This window comes from Coregonus lavaretus (genome assembly GCF_964263955.1).
Source record: "Coregonus lavaretus genome assembly, chromosome: 1".
Taxonomy (NCBI): Eukaryota; Metazoa; Chordata; class Actinopteri; order Salmoniformes; family Salmonidae; genus Coregonus; species Coregonus lavaretus.
This window is the reverse complement of record NC_139988.1, coordinates 47,265,458-47,287,199: the sequence shown is the minus strand read 5'-3', so window position 1 is coordinate 47,287,199 and position 21,742 is coordinate 47,265,458. Positions and strand designations below refer to the sequence as shown.

General features: G+C 42.1%; 3 protein-coding genes across 3 annotated transcripts; 1 reads left to right on the top strand and 2 right to left on the bottom strand.

The window, feature by feature from the left end:
- Nucleotides 1–268: 268 nt before the first annotated feature.
- LOC311131501 (F-box only protein 28-like) lies at nt 269–12,354 on the bottom strand. Its single transcript, XM_084164530.1, has 5 exons — nt 12,157–12,354; nt 8,344–8,453; nt 3,731–3,869; nt 3,142–3,337; nt 269–2,965 (listed from the first exon to the last, which is right to left on the bottom strand). Exons 1-5 carry the CDS (start codon nt 12,349–12,351, stop codon nt 2,466–2,468), a joined length of 1,140 nt encoding a protein of 379 aa, XP_084020656.1. The 5' UTR covers nt 12,352–12,354; the 3' UTR covers nt 269–2,465.
- Nucleotides 12,355–13,791: 1,437 nt separating this feature from the next.
- Nucleotides 13,792–17,651, bottom strand: LOC311135717 (DNA-directed RNA polymerases I and III subunit RPAC1-like). The gene is made up of 9 exons (XM_084169739.1): nt 17,568–17,651; nt 17,220–17,291; nt 16,979–17,086; nt 16,734–16,866; nt 16,492–16,611; nt 15,866–16,018; nt 15,449–15,598; nt 15,219–15,335; nt 13,792–14,436 (listed from the first exon to the last, which is right to left on the bottom strand). The coding sequence occupies exons 1-9, from the start codon at nt 17,637–17,639 to the stop codon at nt 14,318–14,320; spliced, it is 1,044 nt and encodes a 347-aa protein (XP_084025865.1). The 5' UTR covers nt 17,640–17,651; the 3' UTR covers nt 13,792–14,317.
- Nucleotides 17,652–19,854: 2,203 nt separating this feature from the next.
- Nucleotides 19,855–20,828, top strand: LOC311130891 (dual specificity protein phosphatase 13A-like; the record flags this gene model as incomplete). Its single annotated transcript, XM_084163704.1, has 3 exons — nt 19,855–20,069; nt 20,292–20,506; nt 20,629–20,828. The coding sequence occupies 3 exons, from the start codon at nt 19,855–19,857 to the stop codon at nt 20,826–20,828; spliced, it is 630 nt and encodes a 209-aa protein (XP_084019830.1).
- Between the last annotated feature and the right edge of the window lie 914 nt (nt 20,829–21,742).

Genomic DNA, 21,742 nt, shown 5'->3' with positions numbered 1-21,742 from the left:
TGTAGTTGAGAAAAACAGATATTTGATCAGAAGTGGAATGGAAACAAGCCAGACCAATCCATCTGCAACAGGTAAAGGCCTGATACTAGATCTCATACTACAGCTACCTTTTATGAAAATGTTTTGGATAGGAGGAACCATACCGGAGGAATAGGTCACATATGTATCACGCTTTGTCACGTAATGCAGTCAGGAATCAACACATCTTACAGTGAAAAAAAAAAAAGTATTGCAAAACTATTCTCACAAACACACGCTCACCAATATCTCGATAGGTTAACTTATTTTAATGCTTCATTTGTACTTGTAACGGTAAAGTGTGCAACAACCTATACAGTTTGGCCAATTTACACTTTTCTTATACATAATAATCCACAATCTACACTTTTGTAGTACATGAAGTTTACAGTACACTCATTTCTAAACTGAGACGCAGTCTCTCAAATTAAGCCACTAGATAACATATTCTTGTGTTTCCTGCCCAGTGCGTTTAGAATACACGCTAGAGTCCACTCAGTTGTGTACTGCGATTCCCAGTATGCCACCTAGAGTCCACTCAGTTGTGTACTGCGATTCCCAGTATGCCACACAGATTTCATGCCACAAGTGGTTGAGGTCATTTGAAAATGTATGCACTCACTTAACTGTAAGTCGCTCTGGATAAGAGCGTCTGCTAAATGTAAAATGTTATGTCATTCTTAACGAAATTCCAGCCGCATTATGGGCTCACAAGCTAAAAAGAGAACTGTGTGCAGAGATCTTGAAATGGGAAGGGTGCTGTTGTGCAAGAGTGTTTTTATAGCAATTAGGGAGAAACCTAACACTTTAAATCCTTTTAAATTGTGAAAGGAGTTCTACTAAAAGTTATCTTCAGTAGGGCTTACATTGGTCAACCTCTACTGTAGTTGCACGGCAGTCATTTGGCAAATCTGAATATTTCTTGAACAGATGAACTTGGTGTTACATGGGACTAAACTTTGTGTACAAAGATAGCATAACAATAAGATCAGTAGACAGAGAAGTAGGTCTAGATGACAACTGCACAACTGATTAAACACATTTTCAAAGTGGCAAATTTACCTTTGACCTCCAAGACAGAATCACCAGTCTGGTCAATCAATACAGAGGGTCATTTCTACCTCTTATATAAAGCTTTGATAAATCTTCCCCAAAGACAGATACTTGACTGCATATAAATCAAATTTTACTCAGACTAGTATTTGATCAATGACAGCCATTTCCAAAACGTATAGATAAACGATGGAGCAAAATTACTCTAGCCCTGAAGGAAGATTGTGTCAGAACTTTTTTTTGGAAATGATTGATCTCTGAAAACTAAGTCTTTTGTGGGATCCTATAGCCGTCCTGCCATTGCCCAATGTAAAACAAGTCCCTTTCCTTAATTTCCCAGGCACCATGGCTTTAGAGACGCTCCCTCAGCTACATGATCAATCGCCACATTAGCCTGCCTGTCTTCAACTCAACAGTGAGTGCCAAAGACTGCATCTTCTTGTGGAACACAGAAATGCATTTAAAATCAAAAGTGTCATTTCACTAATACTAGCTGAACACCGTTCATTACAATAGGAATCGTAAAACTGTCCTTTTCATGAGGATGCGTAATCTCCCAGGACCTGCCTAAAATAAATTAAATTCTAATTTTTGGGAAATAGAGAATAACTTCCTTTAATTTTAATTGCACCAAATTTGGGATGGGAAGGGCAAGTAATGTAATATAATCCTCTCGATGCAGGAGTCAAACCCTTTAATTTAGCCCGTCTCAGAAAAATAAAGAATATTGAACAAGGATATTAAGCAATCCCACCTGGCCAACACAGAACAAAACAATAAGAAAATGACTTCTTAAGTTAAAAATTGTATTTGCATCAATAAGGACAAAATTGGCTCAGAGGCAGAATTTAAACATCCTTTATCCTGAGTGGTCTCATCTAGCCAATATTTCAAATGCATTTTTAACAACCAAAGTCCACCTCATCAGTAGTTATGCAATGCATATTAGAAAGCACTCATTATTTCTTGCCTCACTGCAAAGATGAGGCTCTCTCCCCACTAGGAGCCAACAACCTAATCTGGATTGACTTTTGTTGATGGACAAGAAAGACTGAATACCAAGATTAAGTGTTTTAGATTTTTCAACCTAACTCGCACCTTGTCAACTAGTGTGCAAATTCTTAGTGGCTTTAAGAGTCTGTGGTTAAACTGAGGAGACTACTAGCACTCTTGCCCAAATATGCTGGCCTAATCAGCACAAAGATGTCCATGGTGTAGTTTCTGTATGCATTTGAGAGGGACATGACAAGGGGAATTCAACGCCAGGGAAACAGAGCAACTCCTGACTCCTTTACCATGACCCCCCCCTCTACTAAAGACATTCCAGACAATGAGAATTAAAATAATGTCACAGGACATGGTTGGAGATGCAATCAGACAAAAAAAACATTGTCTTATTTCTTGCTGCGCAGGCGTTTGGACTGGCGCAGGAGGTCTGAGCTCTTCCTGGTGCGTTTCAGGGGCAGGCTGCCTGCCGTCTCCACCGCTGCGGCCATGGCACTGGTTGCCGTGGCGACGGCAGCAGAAGACGTTGTGGTGACGGCAGCGGAGCCTGTCGAGGAAGAAGCTGCTGAGGTGGAGGCGGCTACAGCCGGCCTGGCCCCTCCCCCCACCGCACTGTCCATCAGTTCCCTGAGCTTGTGCTCCAGCTCAGCCAGCCGGGCGTTCTGCTCCCCGATAACCTGCGTCTGCTCCAGCAGCTTCTGCTCCTGGTCCTGCAGCTGCTTTTGCTGCTCCAGCTGTTTGACGCGCACCTCCTGATTCTCCCGCCGCAGCACCGTCATGGACGCCCCGTTCACCTTCACCTGCTGCTGCACCTTGGTCATCTCAGAGCGTGACGGCGTGTTCTTAGCCAGCAGGGACATAGTGGTCAGGGAGGTGGAGGGTCCGGCCACTGGGGTAGGCAGAGAGAATACTGAGGGTGATGATCTTAGGTACAATCTTAAATTGGTAGCCAAGTTGAACAATAAAAGATATTCATGTTCATTTGACTAATATTAAGTAACATGGGCATCTGTACATTACAGAATCTTTATTGGCCATAAAAAGGTCAGTGTAGTTGTCCATTACCTGGGGCAGATCCGATGAGGCGCCCTGACAGGTCGGCCCCGGGAAGCCTCTTCTTCAGGATGGGGACGATCTTCTCATCAAAGTACTCCATGGCCATGGAAGAGATGTCCCGCAGCTCTTGCAGCACCTCATGAGCCCGCTGGGGCGCACGTGTAGAGTTCACATAGCGCAGCACACGGTAGATCTCATCAATCACCTTGGGGAAAGACAGTCACATGCCGGGAAACTTAAGCTTAGAATAAATTGTACGCTTGGGCTTACAATGTTAAGAATGTGATCCTGGTGTGTGTGTAATGTTGTTGAGGCCAAGACTTTGCAAGTTAGTGGAAGTAGCTAGCATGTTCATATTGGGATGGAACTGGTCTTCCACTTATTCAGAATACTTAATTTTAATTCTGCTTTGATCATTTATTCAGATCATTTTTCTAAACTATAGTCAAGCTAAGAGCAGGAGTGCCATCTGGCCAAATGGGAGAAGCTCTAAAGTTAGTCAACGCAAAACACCATAAAATAACAGAAATTAGCATCTAATGTACAGATGTGACAGGTAGGTAGTGGCTGGTAAATTAAAGAGGATGAAGCTAGGCACCTTGCCAGGGATGAAGCAGCAAAGACTGGAGTCCACATATTTCATGAAGGTCATGTTGAGTAGCGAGAGGCGCGTTTCTACTGCAGCCAGGATGTCAGCATGACGGGCCAGTGAGTGGTTCCTCCGCTCCGACTCCCGCCTGCCACAAGACAAAGCACACCAAATACACACATAGGACAAGATGACAGATACTTTTATGATCCAAGTAACATTTATCATGATTGAATGATAACTTTCCAGGGATCATCAAAAAGTGAAGATGCTGAATGGTTTGGAATAAAATAACAAAGTACAGGCCTCCCGAGTGGCACAGCGGTCTAAGACGTCACTACAGACCCGGGTTCGAGCCCAGGCTGTGTCACAACCGGCTGTGACTGGGAGTCTCATAGGGCGGCGCACAATTGGTCCAGCGTCGTCCGGGGAGGGTGCTTTACTTGGCTCATCGCGCTCTAGTGACTCCTTGTGGCAGGCCATGCGCCTGCAGGCTGACTTTGGTAATCAGTTGAACAGTGTTTCCTCCGACACATTGGTGCAGCTGGCTTCCGGGTAAGCGGGCAGGTGTTAAGGAGCACGGTTTGGCGGGCTGTTTCGGAGGACGCATGACTCGTCCGAGCCCGTTGGGGAGTTGCAGCGATGTGACAAGATTGTAATTGGATATGACAAAAAAATAAAAAAGGCATAAAAAAATAAGTATTGTGAATGTGTTTCATAGCATCGAGGTTGTCACTTTCGTAATGCACTAGTGCTGCTGACACAATGGGGTGAATAGGCTATAATTTAGGCTAATCATTCACAAGTTGAGGTCTCAGATTATTTATTTTCTTTAATTACCAACAATGCATCTCTTTCTTATTGTAACAAGGAAAACATGATGGACCTAGGGATTTGGATCTCTCCTTTCATGAACGATTCGATACACATCTAGAATTGCATGGGCGCCGATACATGAACGATACGTTTTAGTTTAATTAGGGGAACAAATTGATGCGATAATTTGTTGTTGTTGCATATACACATTCATTTTCCATTTTAAAATGAATATCTGCTGCCGATTGGAAAAAATCCAGAAAATCACATTGTAGGATTTTTTATGAATTATTTGCAAATTATGGTGGAAAATAAGTATTTGGTCAATAACAAAAGTCTCTCAATACTTTGTTATATACCCTTTGTTGGCAATGACACAGGTCAAACGTTTTCTGTAAGTCTTCACAAGGTTTTCACACACTGTTGCTGGTATTTTGGCCCATTCCTCCATGCAGATCTCCTCTAGAGCAGTGATGTTTTGGGGCTGTCGCTGGGCAACACTGACTTTCAACTCCCTCCAAAGATTTTATATGGGGTTGAGATCTGGAGACTGGCTAGGCCACTCCAGGACCTTGAAATGCTTCTTACGAAGCCACTCCTTCGTTGCCCGGGCGGTGTGTTTGGGATCATTGTCATGCTGAAAGACCCAGCCACGTTTCATCTTCAATGCCCTTGCTGATGGGAGGTTTTCACTCAAAATCTCACGATACATGGCCCCATTCATTCTTTCCTTTACACGGAGTCCCTGGCAGCGTAGTGTGTTACTGATGGTAGGCTTTGTTACTTTGGTCCCAGCTCTCTGCAGGTCATTCACTAGGTCCCCCCGTGTGGTTCTGAGATTTTTGCTCACCGTTCTTGTGATCATTTTGACCCCACGGGGTGAGATCTTGCGTGGAGCCCCAGATCGAGGGAGATTATCAGTGGTCTTGTATGTCTTCCATTTCCTAATAATTGCGCCCACAGTTGATTTCTTCAAACCAAGCTGCTTACCTATTGCAGATTCAGTCTTCCCAGCCTGGTGCAGGTCTACAATTTTGTTTCTGGTGTCCTTTGACAGCTCTTTGGTCTTGGCCATAGTGGAGTTTGGAGTGTGACTGTTTGAGGTTGTGGACAGGTGTCTTTTATACTGATAACAAGTTCAAACAGGTGCCATTAACACAGGTAACGAGTGGAGGACAGAGGAGCCTCTTAAAGAAGAAGTTACAGGTCTGTGAGAGCCAGAAATCTTGCTTGTTTGTAGGTGACCAAATACTTATTTTCCACCCCAATTTGCAAATAAATTCATTAAAAATCCTACAATGTGATTTTCTGGAAAAAATTCGCAATTTGTCTGTCATAGTTGACGTGTACCTATGATGAAAATTACAGGCCTCTCTCATCTTTTTAAGTGGGAGAACTTGCACAATTGGTGGCTGACTAAATACTTTTTTCCCCCCACTGTACACACTGTTAAAAGAAATTACCAAAACGATTTCTTACGATCAATCTGAACAATCTAAATTAAGTCTGAATGATTGAACATCTCAAATCAGCAGTTGGATATGAGTTGCGTCCACTCCGGTAGGCTACACAACTCCAGTAAAACTATTTTCTACAGTAGGTGGTGGGCCGTAGCAATCTACAGTGAGGGGAAAAAAGTATTTGATTCCCTGCTGATTTTGTACGTTTGCCCACTGACAAAGAAATGATCAGTCTATAATTTTAATGTTAGGTTTATTTGAACAGTGAGAGACAGAATAACAACTACAAAAATCCAGAAAAACACATGTCAAATGTTATCAGAAAGATTTCTGGCTCCCAGGTGTCTTTATACAGGTAACAAACTGAGATTAGGAGCACTCCCTTTAAGAGTGTGCTCCTAATCTCAGCTCGTTACCTGTATAAAAAAGACACCTGTCCACAGAAGCAATCAAATTCCAAACTCTCCATCATGGCCAAGAACAAAGCTCTCCAAGGATGTCAGGGACAAGGCTGGAATGGGCTACAAGACCATCGCCAAGCAGCTTGGTGAGAAGGTGACAACAGTTTGTGCGATTATTCGCAAATGGAAGAAATACAAAAGAACTGTCAATCTCCCTCGGCCTGGGGCTCCATGCAAGATCACCTCGTGGAGTTGCAATGATCATGAGAACGGTGAGGAATCAGCCCAGAACTACACGGGAGGATCTTGTCAATGATCTCAAGGCAGCTGGGACCATAGTCACCAAGAAAACAATTGGTCACACACTACATCGTGAAGGACAAATCCTGCAGCGCCCGCAAAGTCCCCCTGCTCAAGAAAGCACATATACAGGCCAGTCTGAAGTTTGCCAATGAACATCTGAATGATTCAGAGGAGAACTGGGTGAAAGTGTTGTGTTCAGATGAGACCAAAATCGAGCTCTTTGGCATCAACTCAACGTGTTTGGAGGAAGAGGAATGCTGCCTATGACCCCAAGAACACCATCCCCACCGTCAAACATGGTGGTAGAAACATTATGCTTTGGGGGTGTTTTTCTGCTAAGGGGACAGGACAACTTGTACCATGTACCGTCAAATATTGGGTGAGAACCTCCTTCCCTCAGCCAGGGCATTGAAAATGGGTCGTGGATGGGTATTCCAGCATGACAATGACCCAAAACACACGGCCAAGGCAACAAAGGAGTGGCTCAAGAAGAAGCACATTAAGGTCCTGGAGTGGCCTAGCCAGTCTCCAGACCTTAATCCCATAGAAAATCTGTGGACTGAGCTGAAGGTTCGAGTTGCCAAACGTCAGCCTCGAAACCTTAATGACTTGGAGAAGATCTGCAAGGAGTGGGACAAAATCCCTCCTGAGATGTGTGCAAACCTGGTGGCCAACTACAAGAAACATCTGACCTCTGATTGCCAACAAGGGTTTTGCCACCAAGTACTAAGTCATGTTTTGCATGACTCATTAAAAAGCAAATAAATTTATAACTTTTGACATGCGTTTAAGTTTTTTTTGTTGTTATTCTGTCTCTCACTGTTCAAATAAATCTACCATTAAAATTATAGACTGATCATGTCTTTGTCAGTGGGCAAACGTACAAAACCAAGCAGGGGATCAAATCCCTTTTTCCCCCTCACTGTATCTGCTTTAGTTTTTCAAGATGATCGATCTCTGTTGAGGGAGGAGCTGGTTTTTACAGATCGTGTATATTTATTTCTGAACACATTTCCGTGACATTGAGATATGAAGACTATTAAAAGGAAATGAAAATGTGCATATGAAAATCATAACTGGCACGCAGATCAGTAGAAATACGATAACTTGGCACTCCAAATGGAAAAGGTTGCCGACCGCTGGTGTAGCCTATTATAGGCAACTTAAGGAGCTTAATGGCTGCGAAGGCCAGCAGCAGTGGGAGGAGGAGGGGAGTGGTGGAAACAAGTTCTCTCTTCTGGTTAGGCTATACTGATCTCTGGCTCCCTCTCTACTAATGTGTGTGTGTCTTAATTTTTTTATCGCAGTGCTTAAAGCATTAGACAAGCTCAGCAACCTACATAGTTGATTTTTATCAAACATAGGGTGTGTTTATATATGGAAAAATACACGTTTTAAAATGTATACCAATCGATTGGTCGAAAGAACAGACTACTCTCGGTCGACCAAGATCTTTTTAGTCAGGGACAGCCCTAGTTCCTACAGAGCTCAAACACTTCTGGCTTCATTGCCTGGATGCAGTAGGCCTACTTTTACTCATTGATTTGCCTCAGTACACGGGCCAAGCAAAAACACCTATATTCAAATAGCATACACATCATCTACTCTAGAAATCCCTCCCTCCAGTGGTGTTGAGACCGACCTTGGAAGCTGGGCTTTGACCTGCCTCTGGCACAGGCTGTGGTAACGCTCCACCTTGAGGAAGCCTTGGTTCAGCATGCGCTGATTGATCATGTCCATGCGCTTGCATACCTGGGAAAAGAACAGAGTCGGGAAGGTATGGTTGAGTAGCTTCTATTGAGACTCATGTCTTTTATAACACTTCCTCCAACCCCTCGCTTGACACGTACAGCCTGTGATGCTCAAACTAAAAAGTGACAGTTTGCACTGCAGGGTGCACCAGTGGGGTGATGGTATGGCCACAGAGTTTCTAAACCCAGAAACATAACATCGCAAGGAACGCTTGCGAAACAGACCCAGGTTTGGGGTTTGAGAAATCTGTGGCCATGTTCGAGAGCATCAAAACCGTGATGAATCATGAGTAAATTGTGACTGACTTACAAATAACAAGTCGTTATTTATGATGCAAGGTGATTTGTAGATCAGTCAGTCGGCAGTCGCCTGCACTGTTGAACAAGCCCAATGAGAGAAGTGAAATTCTTCCTTAGTAGTTATTTCTCTAAATCTAAAAAGGCACAACCTAGATGCGAGCCAGCGTAAGTAGTTGAACATGTTATTACTCTACCCTCGTGAAAGTGACAAACTGACACATTTGTTAAAAACAACTTTGCCGAAGGAGCGCACGGCCTGCACACGCGTAGTTCGGCGCGAGACGACCGTTAGACCCGATGACGTGTTTCTACACGAGCCTAGCTAGCCAGTCGCCATGACAGCGACTACAAGTGTGATCTGGGATTTCCATTGGAGAAGCAGTTTCTGCCCATCATACTGTACTGTCTTTAGTATACGCAAGAGTTGATATTCGTCATAACAAATAATTCCCCTTGACCACACCCACAAATTGGGGAAAACAAACATTCTTTCCCATTGAAGGGTCAACTTCGTTATGGATTTGTTATACAGAAATAAAACATGCCGAAAAGCTGCTGTGTTGTTCAATGTACATGTAACCAGATCAAAAATGCCGCAATGCTCCCATGTAGGGAAATAGAGCCTGTGAGAAGAGCCATGTGGCTTCAGGCTATTCAGCATGGGAGAGTGGGAAATGTGGGGATCCGGTGTCTAAGTAGGCTACACGTAGGCGTAGCCGTGTGAGGAAATCATTAAAAACAAACAACAAAAATCAAAGGCAAGACATTTTACTTGTTTAGTATAGTCCGTTTAACCCCACTCACTACTTGTAGCTGAATAGTCAATTTATTTGTGTTGTTGGTTTTGGCTAGCCAGCCTGGTCTCAGACTAGACGTAACATAGTAAATGTAAATCTGGGACACTCAAATTAGTATAATGTTACATATGACAGGTTACTTAAGGCAAAAACGAAAGTAGGGTGGTTGGTCAAGTTGGATGGGTGAGCATATAACACGAACATCTAGCAACCCAAAGGTTGCGTGTTCGAATCTCACCACAGACAACTTTAGCAACTACTTACTACTTTTTAGCTACTTTGCATGTTAGCTAACCCTTCCCCTAACCCTTTAACTTAACTCCTAACCCAGCTAGCGTTAGCCACCTAGCTTGCACTCGCCACAACAAATTAAAATGTAACATTTTGTACGAAATGGATGATGGACATCCACAAATTAAGACATAGCATACTAAACATATCCTAATTGGAGTGTCCCAGATTTCCATTTACTATGTTACGTCTACCCCAGGGTCCAGGTTGGGCTAGCTTTATGTTCTGTAGCTAGCACTCATATGGCTGTCTAGCACCATCATGAAAAAAGTAGTAACGTGCCCGAACAGCCGAAAAAACCCTTACCGAAGTCCAAAACGTTGTCATAATATATGCACAAACTCTTTTGAACTGTTTCGGGGGAAGCATGTGGACGCCTTAAAGTGGAACTGACAGCATTTTAACTACTTTGCAGATATGAAAACGGACAAATATAAAATTCCCAGTTTATGCTACAAAACCAACTTTATAACAGGTTTTATAAATAGGTTCTATTTGACTCAACATTCCATGATGTACACTAAGGCATTGCATGATTAATGTAATTCTAATACATTTCTTGGTAGTCCTAAAAATATTGCTATCAGGTTATAAATCACAGCAAGCCTGGTACATTGTTTGCTGCCTCCAAATTCACTACTCCAATTTCAGAGCACTCGTCTGTGTGCCAGAGTGCAGAATAGCTGATTAATTTACGCAACACACGCTGAATATGACCAGTGTCAGTAAACGTAGGCAAAACAATCACGAACACTCTAGATAACATGTAAACAGCCTAGCTAACCAGCTCTGCTAGGGTGAGTAAAATGGTCAGAGTGAGGTGTTCTCTTATTTGTGTCTGGAAGTAGCTAGCTAGCCAACTTCAGCCAGGCAGGCAAGCTGCAGAAGGACAAGTAGGCTACAATTCCCCATCATTTCTCAGTGCAATTTTGACAGCCAAATAGCTGAAAATGTTTGAGAGGGTTTATCTAATGTTATTTTGTTATATTTTAGCTCATCTTGCTCTGGCTAGCATTAGTTGTTGATCTTGTGCATAACTGAGGGAGAGAGAGCCTAACTTCTCATGGTTGTTTGATCAATAGGACTAAAGTTCCCAAATGTAAAGGAGAAATCCCATGGTATTGACATATTTGCAGAAATACATTCAGGTGTATTTTGTGGCTTTTGGTGAATGCGTTCTATTGAGCTAAAGTCAGCTGTTACAACTGCCTGTAAACACACAGTCCAGTTCAAAGTGAATAATGGCAGGCCTGTGTGGCAATGTCTTGTTTGCATAAAGGCCTACTGTAGCTCTGATTGGCTATGGTGCACCGGTCTGCGTAGACGCCAGTCCTGGACGAGACAGATGTTTTTATTAGGCTTTATTTACTGCAGTGTCTATTAATTGTCCAAACACAAGGCCGCTTTCACACTATATTACTATAGAATTCTCACAAATGCCTTTGCATATACGTAATTCCCAAACATTCTAAGAATGTATTAAAATTACCATATCTAAGTGATCGCTTGTCAGAAAATGTTTTTAAAAGTGTCGTATTATTCCTGGGGGTGTATATGAACAGATTTTAATAAGATTTAATGTTGCTAAAATTCTGTCAGTTCCACTTTAATGTCGACTGGGACTCTACAATGGCCAGATCGAAATGGACTGAGGCAGAGCTGAAATAGCCTACTCCTCCCCCATCCACACAGATCGTTCCAACACCTCCCTCTAGATGTCAATTGGCCTATTACACCACTGTCTTCCAGAGGATACAAGTAAATTAAAGGAAAGTCATACTGTACTTGGTGGAACGCAGAAATAAAACCCAACTTCAAATACTTAGTGTGGACATTAAGAATTACACTCGAACAGTTTTTGCTAAATCTTGAAACATACTAAGTAGCTAGGTAACGCATTTAGCTAGAAAATAAAATCAGTACCGTTTTATACAAACAATATACCTATGTGTTAGTTTGAATTTGACAAGTTCGCCATGAGTTCCAGCCAGGCCAGGGCCCCATCTGGCTAAAGCAACTGGGAATGGAACAGCTCGGTGTTGTTGAAATAAAAACCGATTTATTAAACTAAGCTAGCTAGCTAGCCCTTGTTAGCTATATTTCGGTACCTTTAGCTATTATTATTATTAGTAGTAGTAGTAGTAGTAGTAGTGGGAAAGACATCCACGTTTCTAACATATAAGCAGTGAATCAAGGCATGTTATGATTTAGCTAACTAGCTACGCTACTACTAGCTTTCGTTAAATAGCTAGCAGGAGCTAGATTAGCCAGACGCTGCATTGGTATTTTCTTCGTGGTTTGTTTTTGTTCTCTCACCAAGCGTAGCAGGCTGATTTCGTCGTAAGACAGGAAATTGAGAATAGTTTCAATCGCCACAATGGGAAGTCCTAAGAGCGGGTTGTTCTGGTGTGGTTGATCCGGTGGTGGTGTAGACAATCTCGGTGACACCGAGTCACAATCCAGGACTCCAAAACCTCCCTCTACTCTTTCTACAACGGCCGCCATCTTCATTTGTTAGATAGGGGAAATGACGAGTTATATGGAAAGTTCTCTCTGAACTGTGCTCGAAAAAGTATCGCAAGATTGTACACAACTATTTCAATTAATTTAAGTACAGAAAGTAGCAAGAGCCTATTTTGCATTAACCTACTCATCCCTACAAAGAGCTGTGTCCAGCCCTGTGTTAAAGTGTCACAATTATAATGTACCTACCATTCATTCAACCTGATTTATACCTTAGTCATCTCATTGGCTACAACTGATATTGATCAAGAAGCAATCATCAAACTGCGTTGCCCAATCATTTTGGGCTGTGGAAGTCTGCAAAAGTAATGCAAGGCAGCTGACATCAAAAACTCATATGGGCTAGTGTATGTCATATCTACACTGAGAAAAAATGATAAACGCAACATGTAAAATGTTGGTCCCATGTTTCATGAGCTGAAATAAAAGATCCCAGAAATGTACCATATGCACAAAAAGCTATTCTCTAAAATGTTGTGCACAAATTTGTTTACATCCGTTAGTGAGCATTTCTCCTTTGCCAACATAATCCATCCACCTGACAGACAGGTGTGGCATGTAAAGAATCTGATTAAACAGCTTGATCATTACACAGGTGCACCTTGTGCTGGGGACAATAAAAGGCCACTCTAAAATGTTTTGTCACAACACAATGCTACAGATGTCTCAAGTTTTGAGGGAGCGTGCAATTGGCATGCTGACTGCAGGAATGCCCACCAGAGCTGTTGCTAGAGAATTGAATGTTCATTTCTCTACCATAAGCCACCTCCGTCGTTTTAGAGAATTTGGCAGTATATCCAACCGGCCTCACAACCGCAGACTACGTGTATGGCGTCGTGTGTGCGAGCAGGTTGCTGATGTCAACGTTGTGAACAGAGTGCCCCATGGTGGCGCTGGAGTTATGGTATGGGCAAGAACATAAGCTACGGACAAGAACAATTGCATTTTATCGATGGCAATTTGAATGCACAAAAATGACTTGACCTACTGTGAGGCCCTTTTTTTTTTAAAGGTATCTGTGACCAACAGATGCATATCTGTATTCCCAATCATGTGAAATCCATAGATTAGGGCCTACTGGATTGACAGATTTCCTCATATGAACTATAACTCAGTGAAATTGTTGCATGTTGCGTTTATATTTTTGTTCAGTATAGGTTCAAGATACTGTACCTTTAAATAACAAACTCACTTTGGAATAGCACAGAGGGGGGAAAGAAAGTCTAAGCAGGTAGCCTAGCACTTAACAGCGTTGGGCCAGTAACTGAAAGGTCACTGGTTCAACTTCCCGAGCAGACTACGTGAAAAATCTGTTGATGTGCCCTTGAGCAAGGCCCTTAACCTTAATTGCTCCTGTAATTCGCACTGGATAAGAGCATCTGCTAAAATCTAAAGTGCGCACAAATGTCGCAACATCAGTATTTAGAGTAAAATGTAATATGCTTTACCTTTATTGTTTCATGAAACAAGTCCATACATTACACAACACATAACTGTGCACCTGGCTGAGAACAGGCGATCCTGTCTTGGACAAATGAGTTCTAAATCCCTCTTCATTCAGTAAAGACTTCAACCCATTTTTCTTATAAAGGTTATACTCAAAAGGGCAGAATTCAGGCAGAATTCTACAAATGGGCCAATGACATGGGTGAGCCATAAGGATTTGCAAGTGACATAAGCATGAATCAGAATACAAAATATATAAGTAGCACAACTATTTGAGGATGACAAAGTCTCATGCTGGGTACATATTTGAACAAAGGAATCCAAAGTCAAGTTACTCTAGGATGGTAATAAAACAATAAAAGCATCCTCAGCATTCACAGTGTTTCTGCTATTCTAACTGGTGTTGTATTCTATTGTCCAAAGCATGTTGCACACCGGCTCAACACACACATATATATATATCCAACCCCTGTAGTGGGTATTTACATTTGGTCCAACTTAATAGCTCTTATTCCATCTCTGTGGAGTCGAGCTCATTGAGGAATCTCCGACACTTGGTCATGAGAACTTTGATGGCCTCTGTTACAAGGACATCAGGTGCCAGGATGCCAGTGGATTCTACAGAAACTGTATGGGAAAGAGGAAACACAGGATTGATGACAGTGCTCATGCACAGAATACCAAACTATACTAAACAAATAAAGTACTAGAATCACTGAGGAAAAACAATTAGCTTCTACAGTGCAACACAATATGATCAGTGTTTACCCTGTATTCATTTAGCAGCGGCGGAGCTAAATTGTTGCCGCCACAACAAAATATGGAACAGGAAAATAATATAGCAATGCTATTGAGCAGTCTTCTGATAGATGGAAAGGCTTTCCCAAAAACCTTCTCAATAAAATGTTAACTAGCTACAAAGTAACCTATGCCTACCTACCTGGCAGAATGGTATCATTATTATTTGCATCAATCCAGTGGGCATTTGTTTTGCAAACTCCATCACGTGTGCTAGACACACAGCTAACCAAATAAAAAAGATCTGTTCATGTGCACTTGAATTAAAGGGTAACTAAAGCAAAAGTTAAAATTTTGTTAATGTTTCCCAGACCTCAAAAGCGGTCTCCTGATGTGGTTTTAACATTCTTATGTACATAGATACACAACAAAACTGGATGATCTATGTAAAAAAAAATAGTTTTTAAAAGTGTGAACCTACAAATTAATCTATAAAAAAAATTGACAAAATCTAAAGTCTGAATTCCCCCAACCCCCTTCCCGCAACCCTTGCAAAAAACATTATAGGGGGAAACACTGTATGGGTTATGTACTCCTAGACATTATGACTGTACATTTCACAAATTCGCCAAGCAGCAACATAGTGATTTCTAAATTCACTGGGTACATACAGATAAAATGGTCCCGCACTCTTGCAAGCTTCACAGCGTTCTTGAGGTCATCATGTCGGAGAACCTCCCTACTGCATGTATCTAAGCGACTGTTCACCACCTTGGCAACAACCTTTCCTGGGACAGAAGACAGAATTATTAACTACATGGAACTTAAATAGCTACAGTAAAATAACAATTTCAGTATGTGCTAAGGACAATGCTTCAAAATGTTATAGCTCCTGTTTTACCCCCATGGTTCTCCACTTCAATGACTCCAGGTGAGAAGCAGCGTTTTAGTCGCTCCGCTTTCTCCCCCTCCACTGTTTCCATTAGTGTGATCTCAGGAAGGAGTCTGTAACTGGCTGTAGCCACAGGTGAAAACTTGGCGTGGTCTTGACCTGGAAACATAGAGCATAGCATTGCCATCAGATAAGAAAGATCACTAATTTCAACAGAATATGACGGAGAGCTGTAGCTACAGGCAATGGTGTAGCGATGGTAAATGAACGTAAACTATTTTTATTTTGGACAAGTGTTTACCCACCCACCGTCCATTCGGACGGATATCAGAATTTACTTGTTACAGGGCTTGAGAAAGGTTCAACTGTAATCTGAGATTGCCATTGTGCAGACATTATAACATTTTGCAGAGAAAGTCCTCTCACCAATGCCTTTCACACAGTGCATGACTATATCCAGCTCCTGTCCAGGCCGGAGCTGTGCCAGAAGGATATCCCCATGTACTGGACCGATGTTGGCATCTGCAAACACATCAGCTTGGTTCCCAATAGGAGCCCACTTCATGTCCTTAGAGTACACTGAGATGAAAAATTTTGAAATTGTATAATCAATGTAATATAATTCTACTAATTTCACCATGGGGCAGATACATTTTTGCAGTTTTAAAGCAAATGTCCTGCAATTCTACACACTGCCATGACTTATGCCATGTTAATCATATGAGAGTGACTAACAAAATCAATGGAGGCCCCCTGGAGGGGCAGTATTCGACAATGATTACTACAAGTTTAGATAACTGGCAAGACTAACTTACCAATCTAAAAATAGTTAGCTGACATGGGCTAATTGAGTGACTGTCAGTGACTGACAAAACAAGATAAAAACTGCTGATGCACAACCACATTTCAAACTTGCACCTTGTGTATTCTAATATTCTAACTCAACAGTAAATTGAGACTACGACCGACTTCTTAATGGGGCCCCTTAGCGTCCAGAAGCCCTAAGCGACGGTTTATGCCTGGAGCTGGCCCTAGTCCACGGCCTTACCTACCCATGTGATTCAGGTAAAGTTCCCGGGGGTCAGCGGAGTCTTTGGTGGCTCTGGGGTTCCTGGTGCATTTGATCTTCAGTTGAAGTTGAATTGTGTCGATTTCTGTGCCTTCTTCGTCCCCTGAGAAAAGCACAAATGCCTTAAACAAAACTGATGTAGTTGGCGGTGACCCTCTACAAGACAAGTCTTGGAACTTTGTGTTGCCATTGTCAGAGGAAGCAAGGTATGCAGCATAAATGTACCTGCGTTTCTGTACTCAAACAGTCGTGGGTCAGCCTTGATAGGGATCAAGCCCAGCCTGTGGGCAAGGATCTCATCCTGAATGATAGATGTGTTGTTGTAAATGAACACCTTCTCAACAGCCATAGTGGGGACCTAGGAGAGGGTGAATTTATCCATGTTATTTTGCTATGTACCATCCAAAAACATAAACAGCACTTATTATTATATGTTTTTATTGCCAGGACGCTATTTGAGTAGTAGTTACCTCTGCTAGTAATATCCTTCGAAAGGAATTGGCGATAGCAGCATCTATGCCCACCATGTCGAACTCCAGAGAAGTCTCATCCATTTGCACCACGTCGATTCTGAAATTCTGCAATAGATACATAATATTGACGAAAAGTGTATTATGGGCATTCCATTTAACAAACCTGAATGTAAAATTAGACCAGCATGATAATAGTTAGCTAAGACGATACTGTATATTAGCTAGCTAAATTAGATACCTTTTGAAATTTCTTCAAATTCCATGTGTCATCGTAGCCTGGATAATTACCAGGGTAATCTGTTGTATGAACCTGGAAACATTTGAACAATTTAAAAGTATTTATGCGTCGCAGATCAACTCATGTATTGGCGTATTAATTACAGCATATATTTCATGAGAAAGATGCTGTGTGTGAGAACTGGGTTGTATTTTCTACCGTACTAGTTAGCTAACGCGTTAGCTGCACATTATGTTTAGCCAGCTAACGCTAGCTACCCGTTAATTCCAATATAAACTGCACATAAACTCCGGGCATAAACAGTATCTGAATGTAACTGATTTTATTGGATAATCTCAAATCACTTACATTTTTCACATCAAATTCACCTAATATCACTCTATCCCGAATTTCATCCACGTTGCTCATGGTCGCTGCCATTTTGCCAATGTTTTTATTGACGTCACAAGCTCCACCTCTACTTATTGTGTTCTTCTACTTCGATGAGGTTTAACGGCGGTTGGCATCCAATAAATGTGCATTACCGCCACCTACTAGACTGGAGTATTACTCCCTTATACCTTGCTTAAAAAAAATTAAAAATATAACAAATACCCTACCATCTAATACTACACTCACAAAAAAAAAAAAAAAAAACTACCATACTCCACTATTTAAATATATGTATTCCTACTTCAGGCCTACAGCCTGAAGGGATGGGACACCACCACTTAACACACCCTGTAACTCTTCTGAAGTCAAGTCTCGCAAACCCAAATACCTCTCTGCAGCTGCCACCACAACCTCTATTTTCTGCGACTTACGTTCCACCCCTGCAGTACAGTTGATAACCATTGCTATAAATGCCAAAAATCCAATCTTACTGAAACATATATCACTTGTTGGTTTATCCCTCTGTACATCTCTACTACTCACACCATTCCTCTCAGGATCCCTCCCCCTTGACCCATCTTCCTCTACTTTCTTCACTGCCTCAGCATATGACAACTTCTGCACTACTCTAACCCTGGAAACCTCAACCTGCCTCTCTCGCACCAGACATTTCTGATCCACAGCCCCATGGGCACCCCTACAATTACCACTACTTTCCCCAATGCTACACATTCCTTTGTCTCATGCCTTTCTGCACACTTCTCACACCTTGGAACCTCCCTCCTACACACTGCTGCCACATGCCTATAAGCTTGACACCTGTAACAACATAATGTATTCAACACAAAAGCTCGTACCTGATAACTTATATATCCTAACATCACTTTGTCAGGCAAAGACTCAACATCAAAACTCAAAAGAACAGACAATGACTCTTCTGTTTCTCCACTCACGCCACCCGGTCTGCGTCGCACCAAACGACGAGCATCACAAACACTGGGAATCTTCCTCTTCAGTTGGTCAGCTTTCACATTTACCGCTACCCAAGTAATCACTCCTTTCAATGGCGCCCTTTTCTTGAGCTCAAAGCAATTCACATCTCTTGCCCCCATTCGTTTAACGTGGAGCGCCTGCTCCCTCTGACGAGCAGAAATATAAACAATTGTCACAAGACCACTTCTGGTTAACCACACTGATTTCATAGCATCCAACTCTGTTTTCACCCACCCTGAAACCACAAATGGATCAGCCAAAAGACAAGGTTCCACTTTTTCCAAAAACTTCACTCCTACTGTCACAGACTCATCTTTCTCCTGACCCTCGGTGCAAACCTCAGGCTCCGAGAACTTCACCACATCTACCACCTCCGATACTTCGCCCTCATTCACTTCCATTTCTTCAACTCACTCTGTTTACACTTTCTACCATTCTTCTTTAACAAACCATCTCCCTTTTTCCCACCATTTTTAACTGACTCAAGCTCACCCTCTTCCTCCCTCTCTCTCTTAGACCTCCTCTGCCTCTCTTTTTCCCTCCCTTCCTCCTCCGTATTCCAAGTATAACTCTCCTTATGATAGTACTGCACTTCTCCAGACATACATCTAGTTCTTGCCTTGTCTAGGGACGACATTTCTCCTCTGACTCCCCCTACTCTTCCAATTTCCCCCACGTCCAATACGATAAATTGTACTGATTTCTTCGTTATGTAGACCCTCAAACACTGAATTCAGACATGTTTGTTTTCATGTGACGCACATCTCTACATATTGTGGCACTCTCAAGCATCAGATAAACTGAAAACTGACAACAAAGACAAAAGGGGAAACCTAGTTATCAGTATATTTGCTGACAAGCCTAAATGTGTTTTAGACTGTCTCTCTTCATTCAAGAACCCCGAAATGTGTGGATCTGTGAATTGTGAATCCTGCTGTATGCAGCCAGAGATGTAGTAGGGTTCTAGTAGCGTTTAGTAGCATTCTTCTTTCCTTCGATGCTGCAGACATTTAAATCATTGTGGTTCAATGTCCACTAGAGGGGGTATAAAGTTGGAGTTATACATTTTGTCAACACCGCTAACTGTTCCATCTGTTCATGTCAGTCACTTGCTGTCATAAGGCATGCTTGAAAATTCTTCCTACCTGGCACACCAGGCAAGCAAAAACAAGTGTGCCTAGTGAGAGTTTGCAGTAAGGAGGCAATGGTCTGTTTATGTTCAAGGCCTGTATGAGCTGAGGACTATCACTATTTATGTTTAGGCTTTAAAATGGCCAGTGAGGGAGTTTCAGGTACTGTGTCCGGCAAGACAGGTGAGCTAGTGGGTTGTGTGTCAGGGTCATGTGACTCTGGGCAGAGGTGTGTATGTGAGCCAGATGTGTGTGAGCCTCCATCTCTGGAGGAGCTGGAGGAGGTGTTACATTCAGCCCAGAGCTCCTGTAGGCACGGAGACGAGGTGTGGCCCAACCTATACCTGGGGGATATGTGAGTACACCTGCTTTTCCAGTTGTAATTACACAGACTACACAGACACACACACACGTGCATGCACGTGCACACACATATACCTACACACCACGTATGTTTGGATGTGGTGTGTGTGATGGTGTGTTGTGTGTCTCAGCTACATGTCTCATGATAGGTATGGGCTGAATCAGTATGTTCTGTTGGTGCGTGTGTGTGTGTGATGATGTGTGTTTCTCCTAGGTATATGTCTCATGACAAGTATGAGCTGTGGAGGTTGGGCATCACTCATGTCCTGAATGCAGCCCATGGTAAGATGTGTTGCAAAGGCAGTGATGATTACTACGGTACCACAGTCAGCTATTACGGTGTTCCTGCCAATGACCTACCCACCTTTGACCTCTCACCTTTCTTTTACCCTGCTGCTCAGTTCATCCACCAGGCATTAAAGTCAGGAGGTAAGCCACGACCCATACAGTGAGCTTGTGTGTGTTGTCTGTGTCTGTGTGTGTGTGTGTGTGTGACTGTGTGCATGTAAGTGACTGATGCGTGACTGTGTATATGTTATTCCCTTCCCTAGGCAAGGTGTTAGTGCACTGTGCTGTAGGAGTGAGTCGGTCGGCTGCGTTGGTCCTAGCCTTCCTCATGATCCATCATCATCATCCTCTGCTGGCAGCCGTCCAGCTGGTGCAGCAGAAACGATGGGTCTTCCCCAACAGAGGATTCCTAATGCAGCTTATAAACCTGGACTACACTCTTCAGAGAGAGAGAAGGGACTGAATACACACACACACACACACACACCAGACCTGGGATAACTATAGTTTTAAATATTATTTGTGGAAAGTAACTATTAGTGGGGGTGTGACTACAACTGTGTCTACAACTATTTGAACACAAATCCCAAAAAAGTACTACTTTTTAAAACTATTTGAATACAGATCTGAGAAAGTGATTACCTTTTCAAAACTATTTGAATACAGATCTCAGAAAGTGATTACCTTTTCAAAACTATTTGAATACAGATCTCAGAAAGTAACTACTTTTTTGAAAAACGATTGGATGCCTTTAACTAATGGTAGGGTTGTATCTGGAACAGAAACTATTGGATTAGCTACCTTCAACTAAAGGCAGGGCTGTATCAGGAACTGCATGTTGCAGATAGAAATATAATGAATAGAGCAAACACAATTTCCTATACTATTCCAATCTATCTTGCAGTAGATCATATTTGAAGTACATAATGCATTTATATCTGAACATTCTGTACATTTCCAATCTCCTGAACAGACTCCAGGTGTAGATAATCCAGTCAAACCAATCAACCAATGATATTTTGTACAGATAAGTATAAATAAATTGTGATGCTCAACTAACTACTGTATTACTCTTTAAACATGGAACTGGAAAGATCAAAAGCTGCAATTCATTTTATGATACCTGAAAATACTGCAGAGAAATTCAAAGCTATTTGCAAATATTGCAAACGGAAAGTTGGATGCTCAGAAAAAGAACAACTTTGAACCTCTTTGTCCATCTGATTGTTCTTGTTTCAAACACACACTTCCCAACATATCCCCAAAATGACTGGGAATGTATATATAGAGTGTGCAACTCTCTTTATTTTTATATCAAACACACACTGTGTTTAAAGGGATAGTTTACTCAGAATATAAATTAACATGATTTTCCAC